The 21,908-nt window shown below is 37.8% G+C and overlaps 1 protein-coding gene and 1 long non-coding RNA gene across 3 annotated transcripts in view; one reads left to right on the top strand and one right to left on the bottom strand.

The window, feature by feature from the left end:
* The window catches only part of LOC133553120 (uncharacterized), a 156,326-nt gene extending 140,270 nt beyond the window's left edge, over nt 1–16,056 (top strand). Inside the window, exons 4-6 of the long non-coding RNA XR_009806846.1 lie at nt 10,502–10,612; nt 12,391–13,166; nt 15,219–16,056. This is a non-coding gene — a long non-coding RNA (uncharacterized LOC133553120). The remainder of the gene's footprint in view (nt 1–10,501; nt 10,613–12,390; nt 13,167–15,218) is intronic.
* On the bottom strand, nt 610–15,645 carry tbx18 (T-box transcription factor 18). Of its 2 annotated transcripts, XR_009806844.1 has the most exons (9): nt 15,257–15,645; nt 14,178–14,322; nt 13,752–13,853; nt 12,970–13,141; nt 12,406–12,573; nt 10,833–10,897; nt 9,679–9,773; nt 8,900–9,620; nt 610–8,792 (listed from the first exon to the last, which is right to left on the bottom strand). XR_009806844.1 is itself a non-coding variant. In XM_061900970.1 (8 exons), the coding sequence occupies exons 1-8, from the start codon at nt 15,486–15,488 to the stop codon at nt 9,115–9,117; spliced, it is 1,485 nt and encodes a 494-aa protein (XP_061756954.1). In that variant the 5' UTR covers nt 15,489–15,645; the 3' UTR covers nt 610–9,114. The 2 variants fall into 2 exon arrangements, 1 of the variants encoding a protein (XP_061756954.1); XM_061900970.1 differs by having other exon boundaries at nt 610–9,620.
* Nucleotides 16,057–21,908: the final 5,852 nt, after the last annotated feature.

The following is a 21,908-nucleotide window of genomic DNA, read 5'->3' as shown; positions in this document are numbered from 1 at the left end:
TTGATTAAACAGTTGACGTGCGCATTTGAGCGCTGCCCAAATATCGACAAAATCCTTATTCGTAACGGGGTTATGCTGTTTGAGTAAAAAAAAAGATTAACTATAATCTTACGAGTTGATATTCCGGCTTCTTCTCCACAAGAAACAAACATTAGTTTTGATTAAACAGTTGACGTGCACGTTTGAGCGCCGCTTAAATATCGACACAATCCTTATTTGTAACGGGGTTGTGCTGTTTGAGTAAAAAAAAAAAAAAGAGTTACTATATTCTTACCAGTTGTTATTCCGGCTTCTTCTTCACAAGAAACAAACATTAGTTTTGATTAAACAGTTGACGTGCACGTTTGAGCGCCGCTTAAAGACAGATACAATACTTATTTGAAACGGGGTTGTGCTGTTTGAGTAAAAAAAAAAAAGTTACTATATTCTTACGAGTTGTTATTCCGGCTTCTTCTACACAAGAAACAAACATTAGTTTTGATTAAACAGTTGACGTGCGCGTTTGAGTGCTGCCCAAAGATCGACACAATCCTTATTTATAACATGGTTGTGCTTTTTGAGTAAAAAAAAAAAAGAGTTACTATATTCTTATGAGTTTTTATTCCGGCTTCTTTTACATAAGAAACAAACATTAGTTCTGATTAATCAGTTGACGTGCGCTTTTGAACGCCGCCCAAAGATCGATACAATCCTTATTTGTAACAGGGTTGTGCTGTTTGAGTAAAAAAAAAAAAAACAGTTACTATATTCTTACAAGTTGTTATTCCAGCTTCTTTTTCACAAGAAACAAACATTAGTTTTGATTAAACAGTTGACGTGCACGTTTGAGCGCCGCCCAAATATTGACACAATCCTGCCCTCCAATTGCTGGAACGAAGAAAGTTACAGTAGTGCCAAGCAGGAGAAACGGACGACCAAATAAGAGAAACAAAACATTAAAAATATGTCCTACCGGTCATAGCGTTATTCCGCATAACACAAGCTGCAGCCAGTATGTGGCATGCAATTACAAACAAGAAACACACAATCAGCTCCATGAAAACAAGTCGCGTATGATAAGCAGATAATAAGTGTACTGGGCAACACTGGATGGAGAAGCAGCCCGGAAGAGACACCGCATTTGTCTACTCTCCAAAGTAAATGCTGAACAATATTATTACAATATCACATACAACTACTGTCGTTGTATATATAATTTGCTACTTTAATGTTTTTAAAACAATGTTTCTAGTCTAACAATTAGTTTTATTTTTTAAAAGGCATGTTATGTGTGGTATTTTGAAAGGAGCAACGCCTGATGAAATATATTTGAATTAATTTCAGAGACAATTTAGAGTGAAAAGCAAATTTCATTTTCACTCGCATACAAATCATTCTAACTTGGATTGTTTCCCTGGCTTCGAGACTCTCCCGAAGGACACTGCAGCGAAGACACAACAAAGTCCCTTTTTGTGTCTCATGGACACACACCTGTTGTTGTTGACTTTGGACTAGCGACTGCACAATACATCAAGGCCGCGGAACAGAGACACACTACGGGCTCAACAACACACACATCCACAAAAAAAATATACGCCACACATACACAACCCCACCACCCCAACCCAACACCCTCGACGCAAATCCCGTAGGGGTGATGAATGGATGGTCAGCGCCTGAGAGCTGCGACCTACCACCATGACCTTGAACTACCTTCCCTCTGTTGCTAGATATCTCGAGATGTATGTTGTAAAATGTATATGTGCTTTGCTTTGGAGGTTTTTTCCCACTCCAGACTTGGCCCCCTTAGGAGCCCAGTCTAGATTGTATTTTTTTACTCATCCTTCCCCAGCATTTACCTTTTTCCCATCTTTTACGGGGTGCCTTATGGCGACCCATCAGCGTTCTTGTTTTGTAACCCTGTACACTGTTTGTTTGTCTAATCTTGAACAGGTTTGTGCTGAAAACAAAGTTTTGTTGTACTTGTGAAATGACAATAAAGACCTATCCCTATCCTATCCTATCCTATCCTATCCTATCATATTCATTGGGTGGGACTACTTTTGAGTTACCAACTCATTCGTGGAATGCAATGTGCTCGTAAGATGAGATACCACAGTATTTGACATTGTTTTCTGTATGTAAAACTACAATCATTCTCTATAAAATGTGTTTTCTGTTCATATTTTTGGGTGTGAATGAAGGAAATCCTTTTTATATTATTTCTTAAGGATAAAACGGTTTTCGTTTAACCATTTTTAATGGATTACTAAAGAAAACCAATGTCAAAGGTCGTAAAGTTAATGAAATTGCCTTGAAATTGGTGGTATGTCAGTAAAACTGAGTTAAACTGCATTTGAAATTCAAAGTGGACCGTTTTGTGCTGGTTTCTTCGCCAAACTCCATTCCGTGCCCCCGGAAACGTCCGTCTTACTGCCCACTATGACCTCACCTGCGGTTTTAATGCTCAGTCACGGATCTCCAAGCCGCAACCGCCCCGCTGGGGCCGCTCCACAGCTCGGTCGCGTCCGAAGACCGTAATGCTAATGCACACTTCAGTGCCAAGCGACGCTAAAACCGCACAACTGGCCTCTATGCAAATGCTAACTACTGTGTTGAGAGATGAGGTTAGCTGCTTCCCTCAGGAGGGATGGAGGGGTACATGGTAAATTGTTTTTTATGCCCTTGTTTGAAAACATATGATTAGTCATGTTTTGCTTCATTTGAACGCAGCACTGCCTTCTTCTTTAATGGCATGTATTCCCACTTTGAGTTTTTGTGCAGGCTGCACTATAATATTTTCTTGGCATGCAAAAAGAGTTCTGAATCCCTCCTAAACAAATATTTTTGGAATATTGAGGGTCTTGACCGAGCTAAATACATTGAGTAGTGACTCTCCCTGTCCCATTAGCTGTTTGATGCTGCAATATATCAGCTTCTAACTGAATTAAATCTGCTTTGTTACAACATTGGTCATACTACTGGATATTAAAAGTGGATTTGTATGGGACTAACACGGTAGTTTCTCATACACAGTCACTGCTCCTTGCTGTGTGCCCCCCACCCTCTGTGTCAGATTTGTCACGTCGGCACCTGGTAGTAGACAAGTGTCAATGTCCCCACCCTGGCTGAAGATCACCAGACCACCGACACAATTTATGGAAATACATGCCTGTGTGCATGTGTGTGTGAGCGTGTCTGTCACTATAAAGTTTATAAAAATATTCTCGCATTTTAAACTAACCCCCCACTTGTGTTATGTTACTCCACGTGAAGCAGGTTGTATTTATGTTCTGTGTGTGTGTGTGTGTGTGTGTGTGTGTGTGTGTGTGTGTGTGTGTGTGTGTGTGTGTGGTACGAATAAAGTGTGCAGGGTTCCCGTCCCTTGTCACTCAGAAACAACAAGGCCGCCATTCCTACCTTCTAAAATAAGCTCCCCAACCTTCGCTACTCCTAACATGTGCTCCTCTCGTCAGCGCCTCTCGCCCTCACGCTGACAGCGGGCAACTCAAGAGCGTCGGAGGAAACGGGCAACGCATTCCTTCGAACAGCTTGCAGAATATTCTGATGCAATGTTAAACACTATATTTGATAGATGTTCATATACCTAAGAATTTAGTAGGACTTTTGATAGAATATAAACTATGGTGTTTTCAGCACGCCCTCATCATGGATTGTGTTGACTGGACTCCTTATGTCTTCTATATTTTTTTAGATATTATTTTTTTTAATGTAGGGTATTAACCACACAAAATCTAATCAACCAGATATAAACACAGATTAATCATGTGATTTATTTTGACCACACATGCTGACGGTTACCTAAAATCTGGCACGGTTTGTCGTAAGGTCAGTGGTCAGGTCACTGCATAAACCAATGCAAATATGAGTGAAGAAACCCCAATTGGTTGCAAATATCACCTCAAAATACACCAAGATAGAGCCAAGATAACTTGCACATTGATTCTCTTATCGAAGATCAACAAATTTTAAAAGACCATCTAAAATTTAAACAACTATTTTGAGGCAGCTGCTAACAATAACTCTGCTAGTACATCGACGTCACCCAGTGGAAGACACACATTGGCGGAGTATACCTGTGGCAATGTTGTCAACAAAAGATGCATAAGTTGTGCAACACTTCACTGATTTAACCAAATTTAAAAATGTTATTCATCGGATTTAAAAAAAAAAAAAAAAAAACATGTTAATTGTCAGCACTATTTTAGGGAAAGGAATAGATTTTTATATAAGTTGTATTTATTTCAGTGTCATTTCCAATGACCGTATTTTTCGGATTATAAGTCTCAGTTTTCTTCATAGTGTGCGACTTCTACTCTGGAGCGACTCGAGTGTAAAATTATTAACACATTACTGTAAAATATCAAATAATATTATTTAGCTCATTCACGTAAGAGATTAGATATATAAAATGTCATGGGATTTAGCAATTAGGACTGACAGATTGTTTGGTAAACATATAGCATGTTCTATATGTTATAGTTATTTGAATGACTCTTACCATAATATGTTACGTTAACATACCAGGCACCTTCTCAATTGGTTATTTATGCGTCATATAATATAAACTTATTCAGCCTGTTGTTCACTATTCTTTATTTATTTTGAATTTCCTTTCAAATGTCTATTCTTGGTGTTGGATTTTATCAAATATATTTCCTCTAAAAATGTGACTTATACTCTAGTGCGACTAATTTTTTTCCTTCTTTATTATGCATTTTTGGCCCGTGCGATTTATACTCTGGAGGGATTTATAATCCGAAAAATACCGCGCTCATTTAGTACATTTAGATCTAAATATTTTCTTTACTGTAAAAAAAGAACTGTATGATATAACGTCTCAACATTTCCATTGTACTTTTTGAATGTATATGTAATTTATATGGAATTTTGCTTTATCATTCACAATCATTATGAGCGACCTGAACATGCATGTCTTTTATTTTGTAGGATTATATAGATGATTAAAAAACGCATGCAAAATGCGGCTAATGGGAAATACAGTTGTAGCCTTCAAAGCCCTCTAAAACAACTTCAAAACCTTCCATCAATGTTTTGTAGACACACTCCAAGTACATATATGATGTAGTGACAGACACGTTCATAGCAATATGTAACATGTAAAATATTTACTGTATTTTGGTCATTGTTTGCATTACTGGAACTTCATTCCTCAGCGCTTTTATTTCTGTTTGCATAGCAGCGCACTCCCGACAACAAATGTGTGTTCCTACTGTCCGAAACAAACACGAGTGTGTTCTAATCATGGCAGATTTGGCAACAGACAACAAAGACGACTATTTTTGGACAAATGAGGATTCACAACCTTATCTTTTTGAACCTGAACATACTGAGGATGAACTGCTGCTTACAGAAGCAAGCACAAAGAAGGGGTGAAACTTTGGAGCAAATGGAAGCCAAGAGAGTGAAGTTCGCGAGAATTGATGGTGCAAATGCGGAACTTGGAGCCAAGCTATGCCGACACATATGGCGTGCTTACCCAAAATAAACCGGGAAAAAAACATCCCAGGTCAGCTTGACCAAGAGGAAAACTGTATATCGAGTAAAACACTATAATATTGATCATGATACAAGCAGCACATCATGTTTGTTATTACAACTACATACACTGTCAAGATCGCTGTGTGCAAACAAAACATGAAATGTGGGCTAATACTTTACAGATACTGTAATATGATTGTTCATGTTTTTCAGTCAGTACAAATTGGTGTCTTATTGCATTGTGTTGTGCATTACACACTAAAAAGTGATTCAGGTGCTGATGCAAAAGCTATCTTACCTCTTGCCGTAGCTAGCTTACCGCTTGACAATGTGTTACTATGCTGGATAAACAGTTCCTCAGTGTTCATAGATTATAAAACGTAAATGGAGTAAAGGTGGCGGTTTTAAGATGCATTTTTAAAGCCATTTAGAGGCTGATCGAATTGTTCCGATTAACTGCATTGCCAGCCACCTAGAACGAACCAATTTTAACAAATCAAAATGAAAATTTAAAAAAAACATTTAGTTTTCTGGTCTTTCATTAGGATTGTGAACAAAAGGCAACATTCCCAAAAAAATAAATTTCCTCTTTGAGGTTGTGTTTGACTCAAATTCAATAAATCATTGTGCGATTTTGGCTTCACTAGCTGTATAACTCTGATAATTTAATAATTATTAAATCATTCGATCATTTTTTCAAAGTTGTTTGTTGATTAATTGCATCTTGAAGCAACTGCATTAAAAAGGAATGCACTCTGCCGGTCCCTTGACTCCTATCTGTACGAACAAGGTAATAGTAGCATTTTGGAATTGTGTGGCGTTCCTCAGCTTCCAATGAGTGATGACTGCATTGACGTCTTTCCATGCATACCGGCATTTTAATGTTTGCACCACTATTACTGTTTTAATTTCAAAAAAGTAGCTTTGGCTGCAGGAAGGACATGTGCGCTATTAATTGCCGAGCATTGTGAACAGGCTAACATGCTTTTGTGCAAACGTACTTTATGTTCTCATTAGAGGACTATGACTCTGGGGGAGTACAAGTGGGGCGGGGCGGTGGCTTCTTTGAGATTTTCTGGGATCAGCGTGACCTTTTGAGACGATGAGGTCACCCACCCTTTGACGTCTCAACCACCTGTTGCCACACACATTTGCACCTTCACACCCACAGAAAACATGGGCGTACATACGCTCTCATGAGTTGTCCATTTACGCGGTTATGAAGTGCAATAGTTGCATCTGTCTTTGAGGTTAGAGTTAGATCAGAGTCAGGGATAGGCCACTTGTGATGTCAATGTCAAGATTGTCAAGTGTGGTGTGGACTGTATTACCCCAATGTATCACATCTTTGTGAAGTGTGCGTTCGTGCATGTGCATATGTATGTGCGAGCTATTCCCTGTGTCAGTGTGTAAATCAGTTTGATCTCCCTACAATGATTACCTCTTACAACAATGGTCAATCTTTTTAAAGATACTGTATGTTTGTGATCCAACAAGAATTTTATACGAAATGTAACAAAAGCAAAGCACCCTATAATGGTTTCATCCAGGTTGTTTTCCAGCGAGGTTAGCATCATTCTAAAAAGATACTAAACAAATAGACATGCTCAAAGTTTAGAGCATTTAATCGTTGTCCGTTTTAAACTGTGATATTCCGCTTTTACCACTTGAACATGGTTAGGTCCTTTGGATTCTTCGGCATGTACTCTTAAAACCGAGTAATAACCCATGAAAATGCTTGTTAAAAAAAAAAAAAAACATTACATAATACGAGTACCGTATTTTTCGGACTATCAGTCACAGTTTTTTTCATAGTTGTGCGACTTATACTCAGGAGTGACTTATGTGTGAAATTATTACCACATTACCGTAAAATATTAAATAATATTATTTAGCTCATTCACATAAGAGACTAGACGTTTAAGATTTCATCGGATTTAGCGATTAGGAGTAAACTTTGTAAACTTATAGCATTTTCTATATGTTATAGTTATTTGAATGACTCTTACCATAATATGTTACGTCAACATACCAGGCACCTTCTCAATCGGTTATTAATGCGTCATATAACGTACACTTATTCAGCCTGTTGTTCACTATTCTTTATTTATTTTAAATTGCCTTTCAAATGTCTTTTCTTGGTGTTGGGTTTTATCAAATACATTTCCCCAAAAAATGCGACTTATACTCCAGGGCGACTTATATATGTTTTTTTCCTTCTTTACTATGCATTTTCGGCAGGTGCGACTTATACTCCGGAGCGATTTATACTCCGAAAAATACGGTATCTCCAATGGCTGCCATACAGTAGCTGTGCTTTATAGACGTATGTCCGCTTGAACCTTGAACACCGCCAAGAATTTTGAATTATCGTTAAGCCATTGCTACATTTACAAATAAATATGCCCTTGTTTGGATGTTATTGTAAGCTTTACAAACATTTCATACACTGATGTCTGTGAAAAGATAAATTTACATATTTGGTGCTGAAACTGTCTGTAGAAACAATCATTTGTGGTTGTTTTTTATGAAATGACTTAGTATAAATCAGATAATTGCTGCAAACAACATAAATGTGACATTGTCGGACTTCTTTTCTAAAACGATTTTACATAACCCATAAAATAATTCTACTCATGACCATTTTTTTGTGTACAATCCGACTAAATTGGGCTGAAAACATGCTCCGTGTGGTTGTGTTATTATCACTCCAATACAGACATACCATTTATGATGTAAACGTTGTAATTGGTTCAGATAAAACAAAGAGCTGCTATGACAACTCAACACTTGTGTAATGGCAGTGCGTGCAAGTCAGTTATATTAATCCCATACAAAAGCTGTGGCATGAATAGATATGCAGTATATATACATACATACATACATACATACTGTACATATATATATATATCTAAATATATATATATATATATATATATATATATGGATATATATATATATAATTTGTAGGGGCGGGGCCAAAGAGTGCATTTGTAAGAGAATGAAAGAGTCGCTGACAGGCCACAAAGTTCAAGGCCGGCGCTACCTGACCCAATCTTAAGAGCCCAAGCAGGTGCATAAGTGCAAGGGTCACTCTGCCCATTTTATACCCTCCCTCCACGCTGCTTCCTACCGCTATATACAAAGCGTGCTGTCCCATGGAGCCAAATGCATTGTGTTTTCCAAGCACACGTACAACACATAGGTCTTGTTCCCTTCTGTGGTTCTTCATGCTAATATGCAACAGCTCTTGGTGAAGAATGTAGGTTCTCCTCCCAACTTTTCTTGTTCTGTGCTTATAAAAAAGATGTACCTTTTGTATCAAGATTACGAATACTGAGTTTTTACCTTAAAACAAGGCGGAGTTCACAGAGATCTACTTCCATGAAGTACTCACTTTAAGACTCTGGGCCCCCTTCATCCATAATCAGTTCCAGTCGGGCCGCGGTAAAAACATCCAGGCCTCACTTCCTGTGTGGCTGGACATGTGACAGAAGGTTCTCGAAAGATCAGACGGTGGTGTATTATCAAATGACACAATGTTTTCCTCCGTTCGGAACCTTTTAAGTGTCATTTGTATTTTGTAGACTGCAGAAATGTAGATGTCCAAGTTCAGCCCATGTGGGCAGTGACCTGTGAGCCCCCCGCCCCTAAAGTCCGAGAGTCAAACATGAAACCTTGTTGTCCCGCGGCAAGCACGCCCAGACTGTCCGTTAGCGTCCCGCTTGGGGACGTTCCGAGGAGGGCGTTCTGCTGGTTGGTGTTTGACATTTTGTCAGGACTGGCGGCAAGGCGTGGAGACGGCGGGAATGTGTAGCCGTATAGGCCGTAAGGGGGCGTGTGTAGCCGCAGGCCGGCGTAGCCCTGCGGAGAGGGCAGGTAGCCGAGTTGAGACGTTGGGAGGGGAAGGGAGCAGAAAGCTTCACTCTCGTACGCCGACGGGCCTCGGGGAGGGGGAAAAAGGTCTGGCGGGTTGCTGTAGCGGTGGAGCGGGAGACCTGGGCGGTTGCAGGTGAAGTCGCTTGGGCTGAGGGGGCAAACCTGGAAGGGCGATGAGCAGGGAGACGGGGAGAGCAGGTGAGAGGACACGCCCACACCTGCATGAGCTCCTGGGACTCCTATGGAAAAAGGACCAATTATGAAAACTTGCCTACAGACAAAATCATTTAGACTTGCCTTGTTTGGCCATGTCGGGGATGTCTTCGAAGGTGAGCGTCCGCAAAGATGGTCGCCAGAAGGCATAGGACTCGACCAGCGCCTCCAGGCCCATCCTGCAAAAACATCACGTTCACATATCTGCACTCTAACCCCACCTCGCCAGCTTGTACGCCGACCGCCATCGCCTCCCCTCCCCCCACTCAATGTCTTTCCAGGCCGCGGGTAATGAGTGGCATAAACGCCACGTCCCCATTGGCTGCTGCCGACGAGGCTCTCCGAGGTAATTGCTTTCACACGGCTTTTACGGGCCAATCAGGGCCAAGGAGCAGGAAGCTGCAGGGAGGATTTATGAGGTGGTACTAAACCCCCCTCACTCATGCCAGCACCCCTGTCCACCACACCCGCCCTCACCAAACCGCCTCGCCCGCCTCTAAGGTGGGGTAGAGAGGGCTTGAATGGCGGCCTGATTCAAGTCCTCTGTTAGCCCTCGTTAGCGTGACGATAAAAGTCCCCCCCTCAGCATTCCCCCACCACCCATGGGGTCGTAGCCTTGGTGATCATTTAAACACGCCTTAAAGCAGCCTATCAGAGCGTGCGTTTGTTTAGCAAACTGCTTAACTCTTCCTGTAATATTTAATGGTCATTTTTTCTGAGTTTGACAGGGTCGTCTTTCTGGTCCCCCGCTGCTCTCCCGCCCCTTTCACTGTTTGGAAACTGTTGGGGGTTAACTGCTGTGTTGTTTTAATGCTGTGTTTATACGCTATATGTCCACAAATGTGTTTGTACAGATTTTCCTCCAGACACTTGACATCTTCGTCTTATTTTGCTGTTTTTGTTTCAGAGGCCCGGCTGGGATCGGACGCTCGGTTTGGATCTGTGGCCAATCTTTCTCCTAACAGCGCCAAGCGACAAAATGACTCACATTTCCGGATTAAATCTGCTCAATACTGTGGTAAGAGTTGATTAGTTCCACTCTGAGTGGATTTTCACTTTCCGAGGAAGACCGGTGCACACTTCCCGTGAGAGAAGAATAAATAAATGCAAGCCCAGCTTTCCCTTCCCGTAATATCCGACTGAAATAGCCGTGACAAAAAAAAAAGCCGCAACCATGCAAGAATATCAAACATGACCCAGTTGCAGCAGATGATGTGAAAATCTCCAGCTCAACCTACCGGTTCCTGCCAGAGTCCCTGAAGCCTTTGGCGAAAGGGTTTCTGTCGATTTTCAGCCGTGTTATCTGAAGAAAGACAAAACAATCCTCCAAAATCTTATGACAACAAGTGGTGTGCCAGGAGAAATAGTGTTCTCTATGTGTAGCGTTCACTTGTACACATCAGCATGCCGTTTTTTTTTTTTTGGTCTCTTGGCATTTAGACGAAAGTGTGCAGTTTGTTCTTCAGCACACTTGTGACGCGTTGCTTTCAAAAAATAAAATAACGCTCCTTCCAAGGCACGACCCTGTGATGTGAGGCTGCACTTAAACACCACTTATACATCATTTAACTTCTGACAATTAGCAAAGTTACTTTTACAATACATCACTGTTTATTAACAATTAATGCCATGAATACCATATATCAAATTATATTTTAAAAAGGGTTTATTGTGTATATTTGTTTACTTTTGCTAATTTTGTGAGATTATGAATGTAGAAATATTATTGATGAGAACATTTTGACTTATCATCTTTTAATGTGTTTATACTTTTGCTAATGTTGTGAGATTATACATTTAAAAATATTAACAATGACACACTTTTGATATTTGAGCACTACTGAAAAACTAGAATTTTGTTTGGTGGTGTTTTTTGCTTAAAACTTCACAAAATCGGAAAATACATGCTTTTCGTTTAGTATCAATGTTATGCAAGAATCTGATTCAAGATTTTTAATGCAAAATTTGTGATATTTTTCTTAATCGGATGTATCAAATTAAATTTCTAAAAAAGGTTTACTGTGTATTTTTGTATACTTTTACTAATTTGGCAAGACTATGAATGTAGAAATTGTATTAATGGGAACATTTTGACATATGATCACTGCTAAAAATGTTTAATGTGTTTTATACTTTTGTTAATGTTGTGAGATTATACATTTATAAATATTAAATATGACACAATTTTGATATACGAGCACTACTTTTGTTTGGTGGTGTTTTTTGCTTAAAACTTCAAAAAATTGTGGCAAACGCTTTTCTTTTAGTATCAATGTTATGTAATAATTACAGTAGCCCACTTGAATCTTCTTCTGGATTTTTAATGCAAGATTTTTGATATTTTTCTTAATATGAGCTAATGCTTGAATCATGATACCAAAAATCACAGGCTCTGCAGAAAAAAAAATGTAGAGTTCATACAAATCTGCAAACCAATTAAAACAAGATGTTTGTGGTTTAAAGACAAAAAGAAACAACGTGTGGAGATGTATGCATTTCATTGGCTATTAAGGATATGGAAGACCGTTATTTAGTTGAGATTTTTTAAAATATTTTTTATATATTTATGTGTCTTTATTCTCTCAATGAATAAAAAATATGTCATAGCTTATCTAAAATATAAGAAATATTGTTTTATATATAAAAAACTGTTTTTAAAAATGTGCAAAATTTGGAATTATGTGCTGCTGGAATATCTAGAACATGCTGGTGTACAGTTTTAGTCAACCATGTGTCAAATCTACTGCTGACATTCTGTGGTTTGGACCAACGTGTTCATTACAGTATTTGGTGCAGGTCCTCCAAACATACCTGCTGGTTCTGGTACGCCGTGACAGTGGTGAAGACGGTCTCGACGAAGGAGAAGGTGTGTGTTCCTTCCCCGGCAGGGACGGCCTTCACCGGGGACAACTCCTCTCCACACTCCTTACGGATCACGTGGACCCGGGGCTGGTATTTGTGCATGGAGTGCAGAATGATCTGGTGTGAGGAGCGCAATGTTAGCACTTTGCGCATGTGCATGTTTTAATTGGTAGGAACTCAGATGTTTATTTCTTTAGGAAAAAAAATCATATTAGGTGTGAATCCGTGCAGGATAGACTTATATTTTTTCCACATTTTTTCTACATTAACCTTCATTTAGAAAATAGGTAACAGGAAATACGCACAAAGCTTTTAAACAAACGGGGGGTGTGGTGTGCATCAGCCAAGGAATAACCTTTTTTTTTAATTCACAGTAAAATTCATTTTTGTTAAACTCGGGCTAATTAGTAGAAATAAATCTGTGAATTTTCAACGGTTTTATGTAATTAAATGGACACATGCACGCAATGAAAAAGATATATTAATGATGAAGATAATACAATAATACATTACATGTCCCTGGTCGTCCAGCTCGTTATTGGTCAGCTTGAGTTTGTCGAAGCTGACCACCTGACGCATCCACGTCTCGCCCGAGGCAGGCGAGTCCGGATGGATGTAGACCCTGGGCGGCACCGGAGAGTCTGCGTTGCCCGCCACCATCCACTTGGAGCTGTGGTACACGTACCTGCACGGACAGAACATCGAAACAAGTGGGTGGCAATCGTTGTGTATTTAATATGACGTCATGAACACGCGTACTTAAAATGTCACGCGTGAAGAAACCCTTCCTTTCTATTTTTCTTCCACATTCGATGTTTAAAACGTGTGCGCAGTAGGCCAATGATACCACATTCTTGGTTCGTAAAACTACGTGTCAACTCGCTTGCAATAAAAAAAACTTTCCTCTACAATCTTCACTATTTAAGCCTCCTTTTGAAAAAATGACCACAAAGGTTTTGTTTTTTTTGGGGGGGGGGGGCGTTACAGCGACATTTGCCTCTTTGACCTCAGCGGGGAGAGGTTAAAAGTCCAAAAGGCTTTTATTTTTGTCCAAAAGGAAGAACTAAACAACAGTGCTGTGCGCCTTTTGTGTAGACCAGGAACGATTTGCAGTGAAGTGAAGTGAATTATATTTATATAGCGCTTTTCTCAAGTGACTCAAAGCGCTTTACATAGTGACACCCAATATCTAAGTTACATTCAAACCAGTGTAGGTGGCACTGGGAGCAGGTGGGTAAAGTGTCTTGCCCAAGGACACAACGGCAGTAACAGTCTTCCCATGCATAATAATATACCTGTAGCGTTTGTTATCCACGGGAATAATGTCCATGGCGATGTAATACTGCTGATGTGGGTCCAAACCCGACATTTTCACACGCATTGCAGGAAACATCCGTCTGGAACCAAAACACGTTATTAGCAACACATTTTACCCTAAAGAGCACCTGCTGCAAAATTTATTTTAATGTCAAAATATACAAATGTATTCTACAGAACACAGACATAAAAATGGACACACTTACAGGACACTTCTCAATCTAATAAAATTAATTGTAAAAATAAATGTGTTTTCTACAACCACAAAAAATAAGTCTAATGAATGAGCATCATTGTAAAGACAGTTATTTATTTGTAATGTGACATGCCATAATTTCATTGACTCAAGGAGAAGTCACTTTTGCATGAATAAAAAGCATGCAAAGAACTAGAAATCGCTCAACCTTCCAGCCTTGGTAATGATCATTTCGGTGCCAATCTCGTGGAAGCGTTTCCACAGGTCTGAGCCTTGCAGGTCCACGCGTGTGTCCTCAACGTTGCTGTGCACCGCTGCAGGCTCCGGGCTCTCCAGCAGCGTGTCCTCGCTCTCTTTTGCGCGCACAAAACACACATGTTTCAATTTTAACAAATACTTTAAATTGACTAGATATACTGTATATATTTTTTATTTGTATTAGTATTATGAAATATTATGAAAACTGCAGTGTTTTACTGTTTCAGTGTCATTTAAACGAAAACAAATGTTAAAAAGGTGACTTGACGCAAAGCCCTTCACTTGATTAAGTACACAATTTACAAGAATATTTATTTTAATATTTCATCATAAGGACGTGTTTATTTATACATTTACCACTGTGTTTTTCTTCAAATGTTGCCTTGTTTCTGACTTTATTATTTTAAATAAAACATTTACAAGACATATATGCAGTGTTTAAATGTTTGTATTGTAATGCTTACACTGCAGAAATATGCTTCATTATGAAGTATTAGGGTTTGACTTAATGTGCAGGCAGGATGTCACCAGAACTAAAGCATAACACGTTTAAAGTTCCCAAAGCATGCATGTATCCTGGTACATCTTATACGCAGTTAATGTGTGTGTTAATGATGCCGAGTAATGTCACACTCACACCAATGCAGGTAGAATCTCCATTGATTGATTGATTGAAACTGTATGTAGATTGCACAGTACAGTACATATTCTGTACAATTGACCCCTAAATGGTAACACCCGAATAAGTCCACGTTAATCAATTCATGGTAAAACCCATAAATACCGCACCATGCACATATATTTTGTTTGGCAGTGAATTTGCATAAAATATAGCTAATACGTGTTTTAAAAGTTGTGACTGTTTTGCATCATTTTACTAACAATTGTACAACTCAAGTGAAAATGTATTTCCAATCAGCCGATAGTATGTGTGGATGATGTTGTAGTTGTGTGCCAGTTTTTGTCAATATTGTTCCATCTTGTGTTGCAGCGTTTGGCAGGACTCCTTATTTGTGTTGTTTTACTTACTGGATCCGTCACTGGCACATTCCTCGCTGCAACGCCCGCTGGCGCGCGCTCTGCCGGCGCAAGGTTTCGGGCTCCCGGGCACACGAGGGACATCACTTCCGTGGTCGTAGCCGGCGGAGGTAACGTCCTCCCCGGCCGTCCTGCGCCTCTTCTCCGCCCCGATGAGTGCCTCCACCGAGAAGGCGTGCGCCTTGACGCTGAGTGCGCACGACGAGCGACGCTTCTCAGCCATGGCTCCGTCCCGGTTCCTTGGAAGTGTTGACGGGAGTCACGCAGGAGACTCGTCCCAAAGACGAGGTATTCTCTTGTCCTCCTGAATGGCTGTAAGGGAAGCAGGCTGACGCCTCCGTGATCCACTAGCAACACTTTTTGGAAGGGGTGTCAACAACAAGAGGAGACCCGGAGAGGAAAGGGGAGGGACAAAAATGAGGATGTGTCAATCAAAAGTGAGCGCAGCCAATCAGAAGTCATCACAGCGCCCCCCTCCGGAAGGGGTTCCCTCCGTGGCCCCGCCCCCTTGCGCTGCCCAATGTGGTCAACAAGTGGAGCAACATGATGATGAAGATGATGATGAGTGGATCAAACCCTTTATTTAGTGGCCTTTTTCACGCATTGTGGCGTGCACGCTTCATGCACGGCTTGTCGTGAATTTGAGCTTATGGACCTCCCAAATGATGAGTTATGAGCAACAACATAAACATTTAATTAAGGTAAAAATCCTCCAATTATAAAGAATGTTGCAGCTGCAAATAGTAAATAAGAACAGGTTAATATGATATAAAGTGATCTATAAACCTGTAGTGCAAAATTTTATTCACGTATATGCCACCCATCCTTGTAAGTTAATAGAGGCAAAAATATGACATTAACAGCATTTGATGTTTAGATAGTATAAGGGACAAGCGGTAGGAAATGGATGGATAATGCATAATATAAATTAATTACTATTTAAATAAATCATATAGATCATGTATTATTTAAAACATGATTCATGTGTATTTTATTATGTAAATACAATCCTAATTCTTAAAGAGGGAATTGATTTGCAAACAAAAAATTGTTTTTATTTGTTTACTCTTTTTCTTCTGTGGCGTTTCCAGATAACATCAATGTTATGACTGATTTTGCTGCTGCACCATCAAACAGGGTGAGTAATTAATTGACTCACCCATTATATATATATATATATATATATATATATATATATATATATATATATATATATATATATATATATATATATATACATATATATATATATGTATATATATGTATGTATATATGTATATGTATATATACATATATAGATATATATGTATATATATATATGTATATAAATGTATGTATATTTATGTTCATGTATGTATGTATATAATCCACGCAACAACAATTCAAATAAAAATGAAAAAAACTATATATATATATATATATATATATATGTATATATATATATTTATATATATATATATTTATACATAATATATATATATCTATTTATATATAATATATATATATATGTGTATATATATATATATATATATATATATATATATATATATATATATTTGTATATATATATACAAATATAGATATATATGTACATATCTATATATCTATATAAATGTATGTATATTTATGTAGAACCAACCTCGTCACGTCCGTTGTGTCCTGAGCAAGACACTTCACCCTTGCTCCTGATAGGTGCTGGTTGGCGCCTTGCATGGCAGCTCCCTCCATCAGTGTGTGAATGTGTGTGTGAATGGGTAAATGTGGAAGTAATGTCAAAGCGCTTTGAGTACCTTGAAGGTAGAAAAGCGCTATACAAGTACAACCCATTTATCATTTATATGTATATAATCCACGCAACAACAATTAATATGATATATATATATATATGTATATACATATGTATATATATCAATATATATATATATTATATACATATATATATATATATAAATGTATATATATATATATATATATACATATATATATATATATATAATTTTAATTGAAGTTGGCTTTTGTGATGGTAGTAAAATATCCTGTATCCAATTTGCTTATATGATTGCAAGTCTTGAATATTATTATTATTTTTTAGATATCCTGTTATCGAGGATTTATTGAATTAACATTTTTTATATATTTTTTATTTCATTTGCATTCGACACTGGTGACATACTGTTAACTAACTCACATCTAATATTCAAAATCCTCTTGTATTTGCCCTTTTGCAGGCTTTATAACTACATTTATTTTGTTATAATATTTTAGCCATAAATATAAAATATTTAATAATTCTTACTTGCAGTATGCTATCAATTTGAAATGTAATCACGTATGTCCACATTTTCTTTTAAATCACTTGGTCTCAAAACATTTTACTTTGGGATTTTTAATATTTTAGAAAACGGAAATTGGCCCTAGTGTGTGAATGTGAGTGTGAATGTTGTCTGTCTATCTGTGTTGGCCCTGTGATGTGGTGACTTGTTCAGGGTGTGTATCCTGCCTTCCACCCGATTGTAGCTGAGATAGGCACCAGCGCCCCCCGCGATCCCAAAGGGAATAAGCGGTAAGAAATGAATGGATGGATGGATGGATGGATATCATTGTAATCGGAATAGTCTGTGGAACATTGATATTTATAGACCAATATATAATCGTATCACTGATTTTAATTTCACCACTAATTATGTGGCTGACATTATTTCAACACTTATTTGACTTTTTTTTTCCTGTTCACGAATAATTGTTTGTGTTGTTTTTGTTTGTTTTTTTCACGACGAACTAATAACGAACACGCAGGTATTAAAATACAAACAATACATTAACCAGCTTCGGTGTTTTTGCCCAAATGGACTTGCGAGTTCAGCCAAACATAATCGAACTTGTTGTTTGTTTGATTTTAAAAAACATTGTTTAAAAAAAACAACAACACTTAATTAATTGAAATCTTTGGATGCGTGTATGTGTTAAATGGATACTCGGAACACGGCCTTTTACGACACTCATGTCAGGATTAACGGTTTTTATTGTCATTAATTGTTACTTTTTTATAACAACATGTTTCCGTTTCTATTCGATGAACAAAATATTTTAAAGTGGTTTGAAGATACAACACCTCGCTTTCTTATATTTTATATGTGTACCTTAATTTTTGCAAGACAACATTAAATAAAGTCAACTTAACAGTGTATGCATGTCTTAAATATTCTAATGCTAATCATTCTAATGTTTTAATAATCTGATTAATACAATCTATTTGAAAAATAATGATAATAATTGATGACATCCAATAAAACGTTGGAATTTATGCTCAGTTTATTATAAGTGATGCAATTTGCGTCGTATTGTTTTTTCTAAGGTGCTGATTACCTTATTTAGGAGCAAACAAAGTACTAAATACATTATTAAATGCCACAAAAGTACGTTTTTATTTTTTCAGCATCTTTGTTAGAAGCAGGTTTTTAATTGATCTCACAATATATTTAAAAGTCATCGCAAAAAGTTAATTCAAAGCAGCATTCCTTGCACATATTAATTATTACATTGACTTAAAGCACACATAAGTATTAATAAAACAATTCAATCATATATAAATAATAACTGAAGCACATATCAGTACCACAGCACATGACAGTATAAATAAGATACTAAAGCATGAATCAGTAATATTCAAACCACTAAAGCACATATCAGTAATAATTAAACTACTTAAGCACATATCTGTAATAATCAAACTATTATATCCATATTAGTAATTAAACTACTAAAGCATATGTCATCATAAAAAAACTATTAAAACACGTGTGGGTAACAATTAAACTACTAAAGCGAGTTTTCGCATAAATAAAATACAAAAGCACACATTGGAATTTAAAAAAAATCCTACTTAACTGCGTAACACTCAAACTACTAAAACACATGCAAGTATGAATAAACTACTACATCTCGTGTCAGTAAAAATAAACATAATTGGTAATAATCAAACTACTAAAGCTCATGTATGTTAGTATAAATAAACTTCTAAAGCATATATCAATAATTATCAAACTACTAAAACACCTGTCAGTATAAAGAAATTACTAAATTACACGTGGGTAACAATCAAAAATATCAAAACACATATCAGTATTAATGAAACTACTAAAGTACATATCAGCAATAATCAAACTACCAATGCTTACGTCGGCATGAATAAATTACTAAAGCACATTTCGGAAGTAATCGAACTACTAATATATATATATATATATATATATATATATATATATATATATATATATATACATCTCAGACATATATATATATATATGTCTGAGATGTATATATATATATATATATATATATATATATATATATATATATATATATATGATGATTACTCACATGTGATTTAGTTGTTTATTTACTGTGACAGGTGTTTTAGTAGTTTGATAATTATTATGTGCTTTAGTAGATTATTATTACTAACATTCATGAGCTTTAGTAGTTTGATTATTACCAGCGAAGTTTAATATATATATATATATATATATATACACACACACGCGCGCGCGCGCGCTATTTTAGCACGTATGAGTGGTAATTAAACTACAAAGGCAAATATAGTGCAAAGTAAGTAATGGTGTCCGTCATTCATTTATATGCATACTTTTAGTTGAAAGTCGCGTTGGCTTTGCATCTGTGCAAAGTTGAGCTGACAAAGATGACATTCATCCCTTTTTTGTGGAGCAGTGCGCCATCCGAGCGAGGTGACCTAACCCGCTATGATGATGCGTTCACTGACGCGCTTGATGGAGATTTGGCGGGTTTTTTTTTTCATTTCTGATTTTCTCTGTCTCTCTTTCTTCTTTTTTCGTTTTTAAGAGCAAAATGTGGTCATGACTCAACTGGACCTTTGTGTGTGTGTGTGTGTGTGTGTGTGTGTGTGTGTGTGTGTGTGTGTGTGTGTGTGTGTGTGTGTGTGTGTGTGTGTGTGTGAGTGTGTGTGTGTGTGTGTGTGTGTGTGTGTGTGTGTGTGTGTGTGTGTGTGAGTGTGTGTGTGTGTGTGTGTGTGTGTGTGTGTGTGTGTGTGTGTGTGTGTGTCGGATGTTGTTCAACTTGAACACAGGCACACACGAAGTGCGACATTATAGTGTTGAGTTCATTCTCTTCAATCAAAATAAATCTGACAGATCCGCTTTCAGGGAAAAAAACATTACTCTGAGAATATATTTGGAAATTTTTTTCTTTCACTCTATCTCATAACTGCCATCATTAATATACGTGTTTTAACCATGCCGTGTTGACACTAAAACATAGTATGTCCAGAAAACACACACTGTGATATATTTTCCCACAAGAATTATATTTTGCCAAGAAAAGACAACATTTTTCAAAGAAAACAACCATATTTTGCCAATAATATATAGTACTTTACCATCAAAGCCCTATAGTTTGACCCCTTGATCATCGTATTATTGCATGAAAACTCACACTGACATAGTTTCTACGAACAGCATCTTTTACCAAGAAAAGACGACATTCTGCCATGTAAATAATACAACACTGTTTAACCATCAAAATCATATTGTTAACCTGCAGAACATATTATGTCATGAGAACATGCACACATTTCCACAAACATATACATTTCATCAAGATAATACATTCTGCCATGTAAAAAGCCAAATAAGGGAGGTTGAGCTCGTTGGTGCCAGGTCAGGTGGGGGCGGTCCCCCCAGCCAGCTGCAAGGAGTCTCTGGGCTCCTCGGAGCAGGGGGTCCCGTCTTTCCGCCTGCGTGGGGTGTTGTCCCACGCTGGCTTGAAGGCTGGTTGTCTCCTTATTCTACCTGTCTGCGGCCTGCAGTCACTAGCCTGCATGCCTGGTGGCATGGTGGACTCAGTTTTGGGGGTGTTCTGGTGCTGGCCGGTCTGCCTGTGAAAGGCCGGTTGCCCCTTGTGCCCAGGGCAACGCGCCTGCGGTTTTGGGTTGTGTTTTCTGGGTGGCTGGTGCCGTGCTTTGGTTCCCGCACATACTGTACTTGTAGACAAATATATTGTACAAACCCCGTTTCCATATGAGTTGGAATTGTGTTAGATGTAAATATAAACAGAATACAATTATTTGCAAATCATTTTCAACACATATTAAGTTGAATATGCTACAAAGACAAAATATTTGATGTTAAAACTGATAAACATTTTTTTTTTGCAAATAATCATTAACTTTAGAATTTGATGCCAGTTACACGTGACAAAGAAGTTTGCAAAGGTGGTAATCAATACTGATTAAGTTGAGGAATGCTCATCAAACACCTATGTGGAACATCCCACAGGTGTGCAGGCTAATTGGGAACAAGTGGGTGCCCTGCGTCCATGAAATGCTAAGTAATTCACAAACAAGGATATGGCGAGGGTCACCAATTTGTAAGCAAATTGTCATACAGTTTTAGAACAACATTTCTCAACGAGCTATTGTGAGGAATTTAGGGATTTTACCATCTACGGTTTGTAAAATCATCAAAAGTCCATCAAAAACCGACATCAGTGTGTAAAGGATATCACCACATGGGCTCAGGAACACTTCATAAAACCACTCTCAGTAACCACAGTTGGTCGCTACATCAGTAAGTCTAAGTTAAAACTCTACTATGCAAAGCGAATGCCA

Source organism: Nerophis ophidion, linkage group LG05 (assembly GCF_033978795.1).
Source record: "Nerophis ophidion isolate RoL-2023_Sa linkage group LG05, RoL_Noph_v1.0, whole genome shotgun sequence".
Taxonomy (NCBI): Eukaryota; Metazoa; Chordata; class Actinopteri; order Syngnathiformes; family Syngnathidae; genus Nerophis; species Nerophis ophidion.
This window is presented reverse-complemented; position numbering and strand designations above follow the sequence as displayed.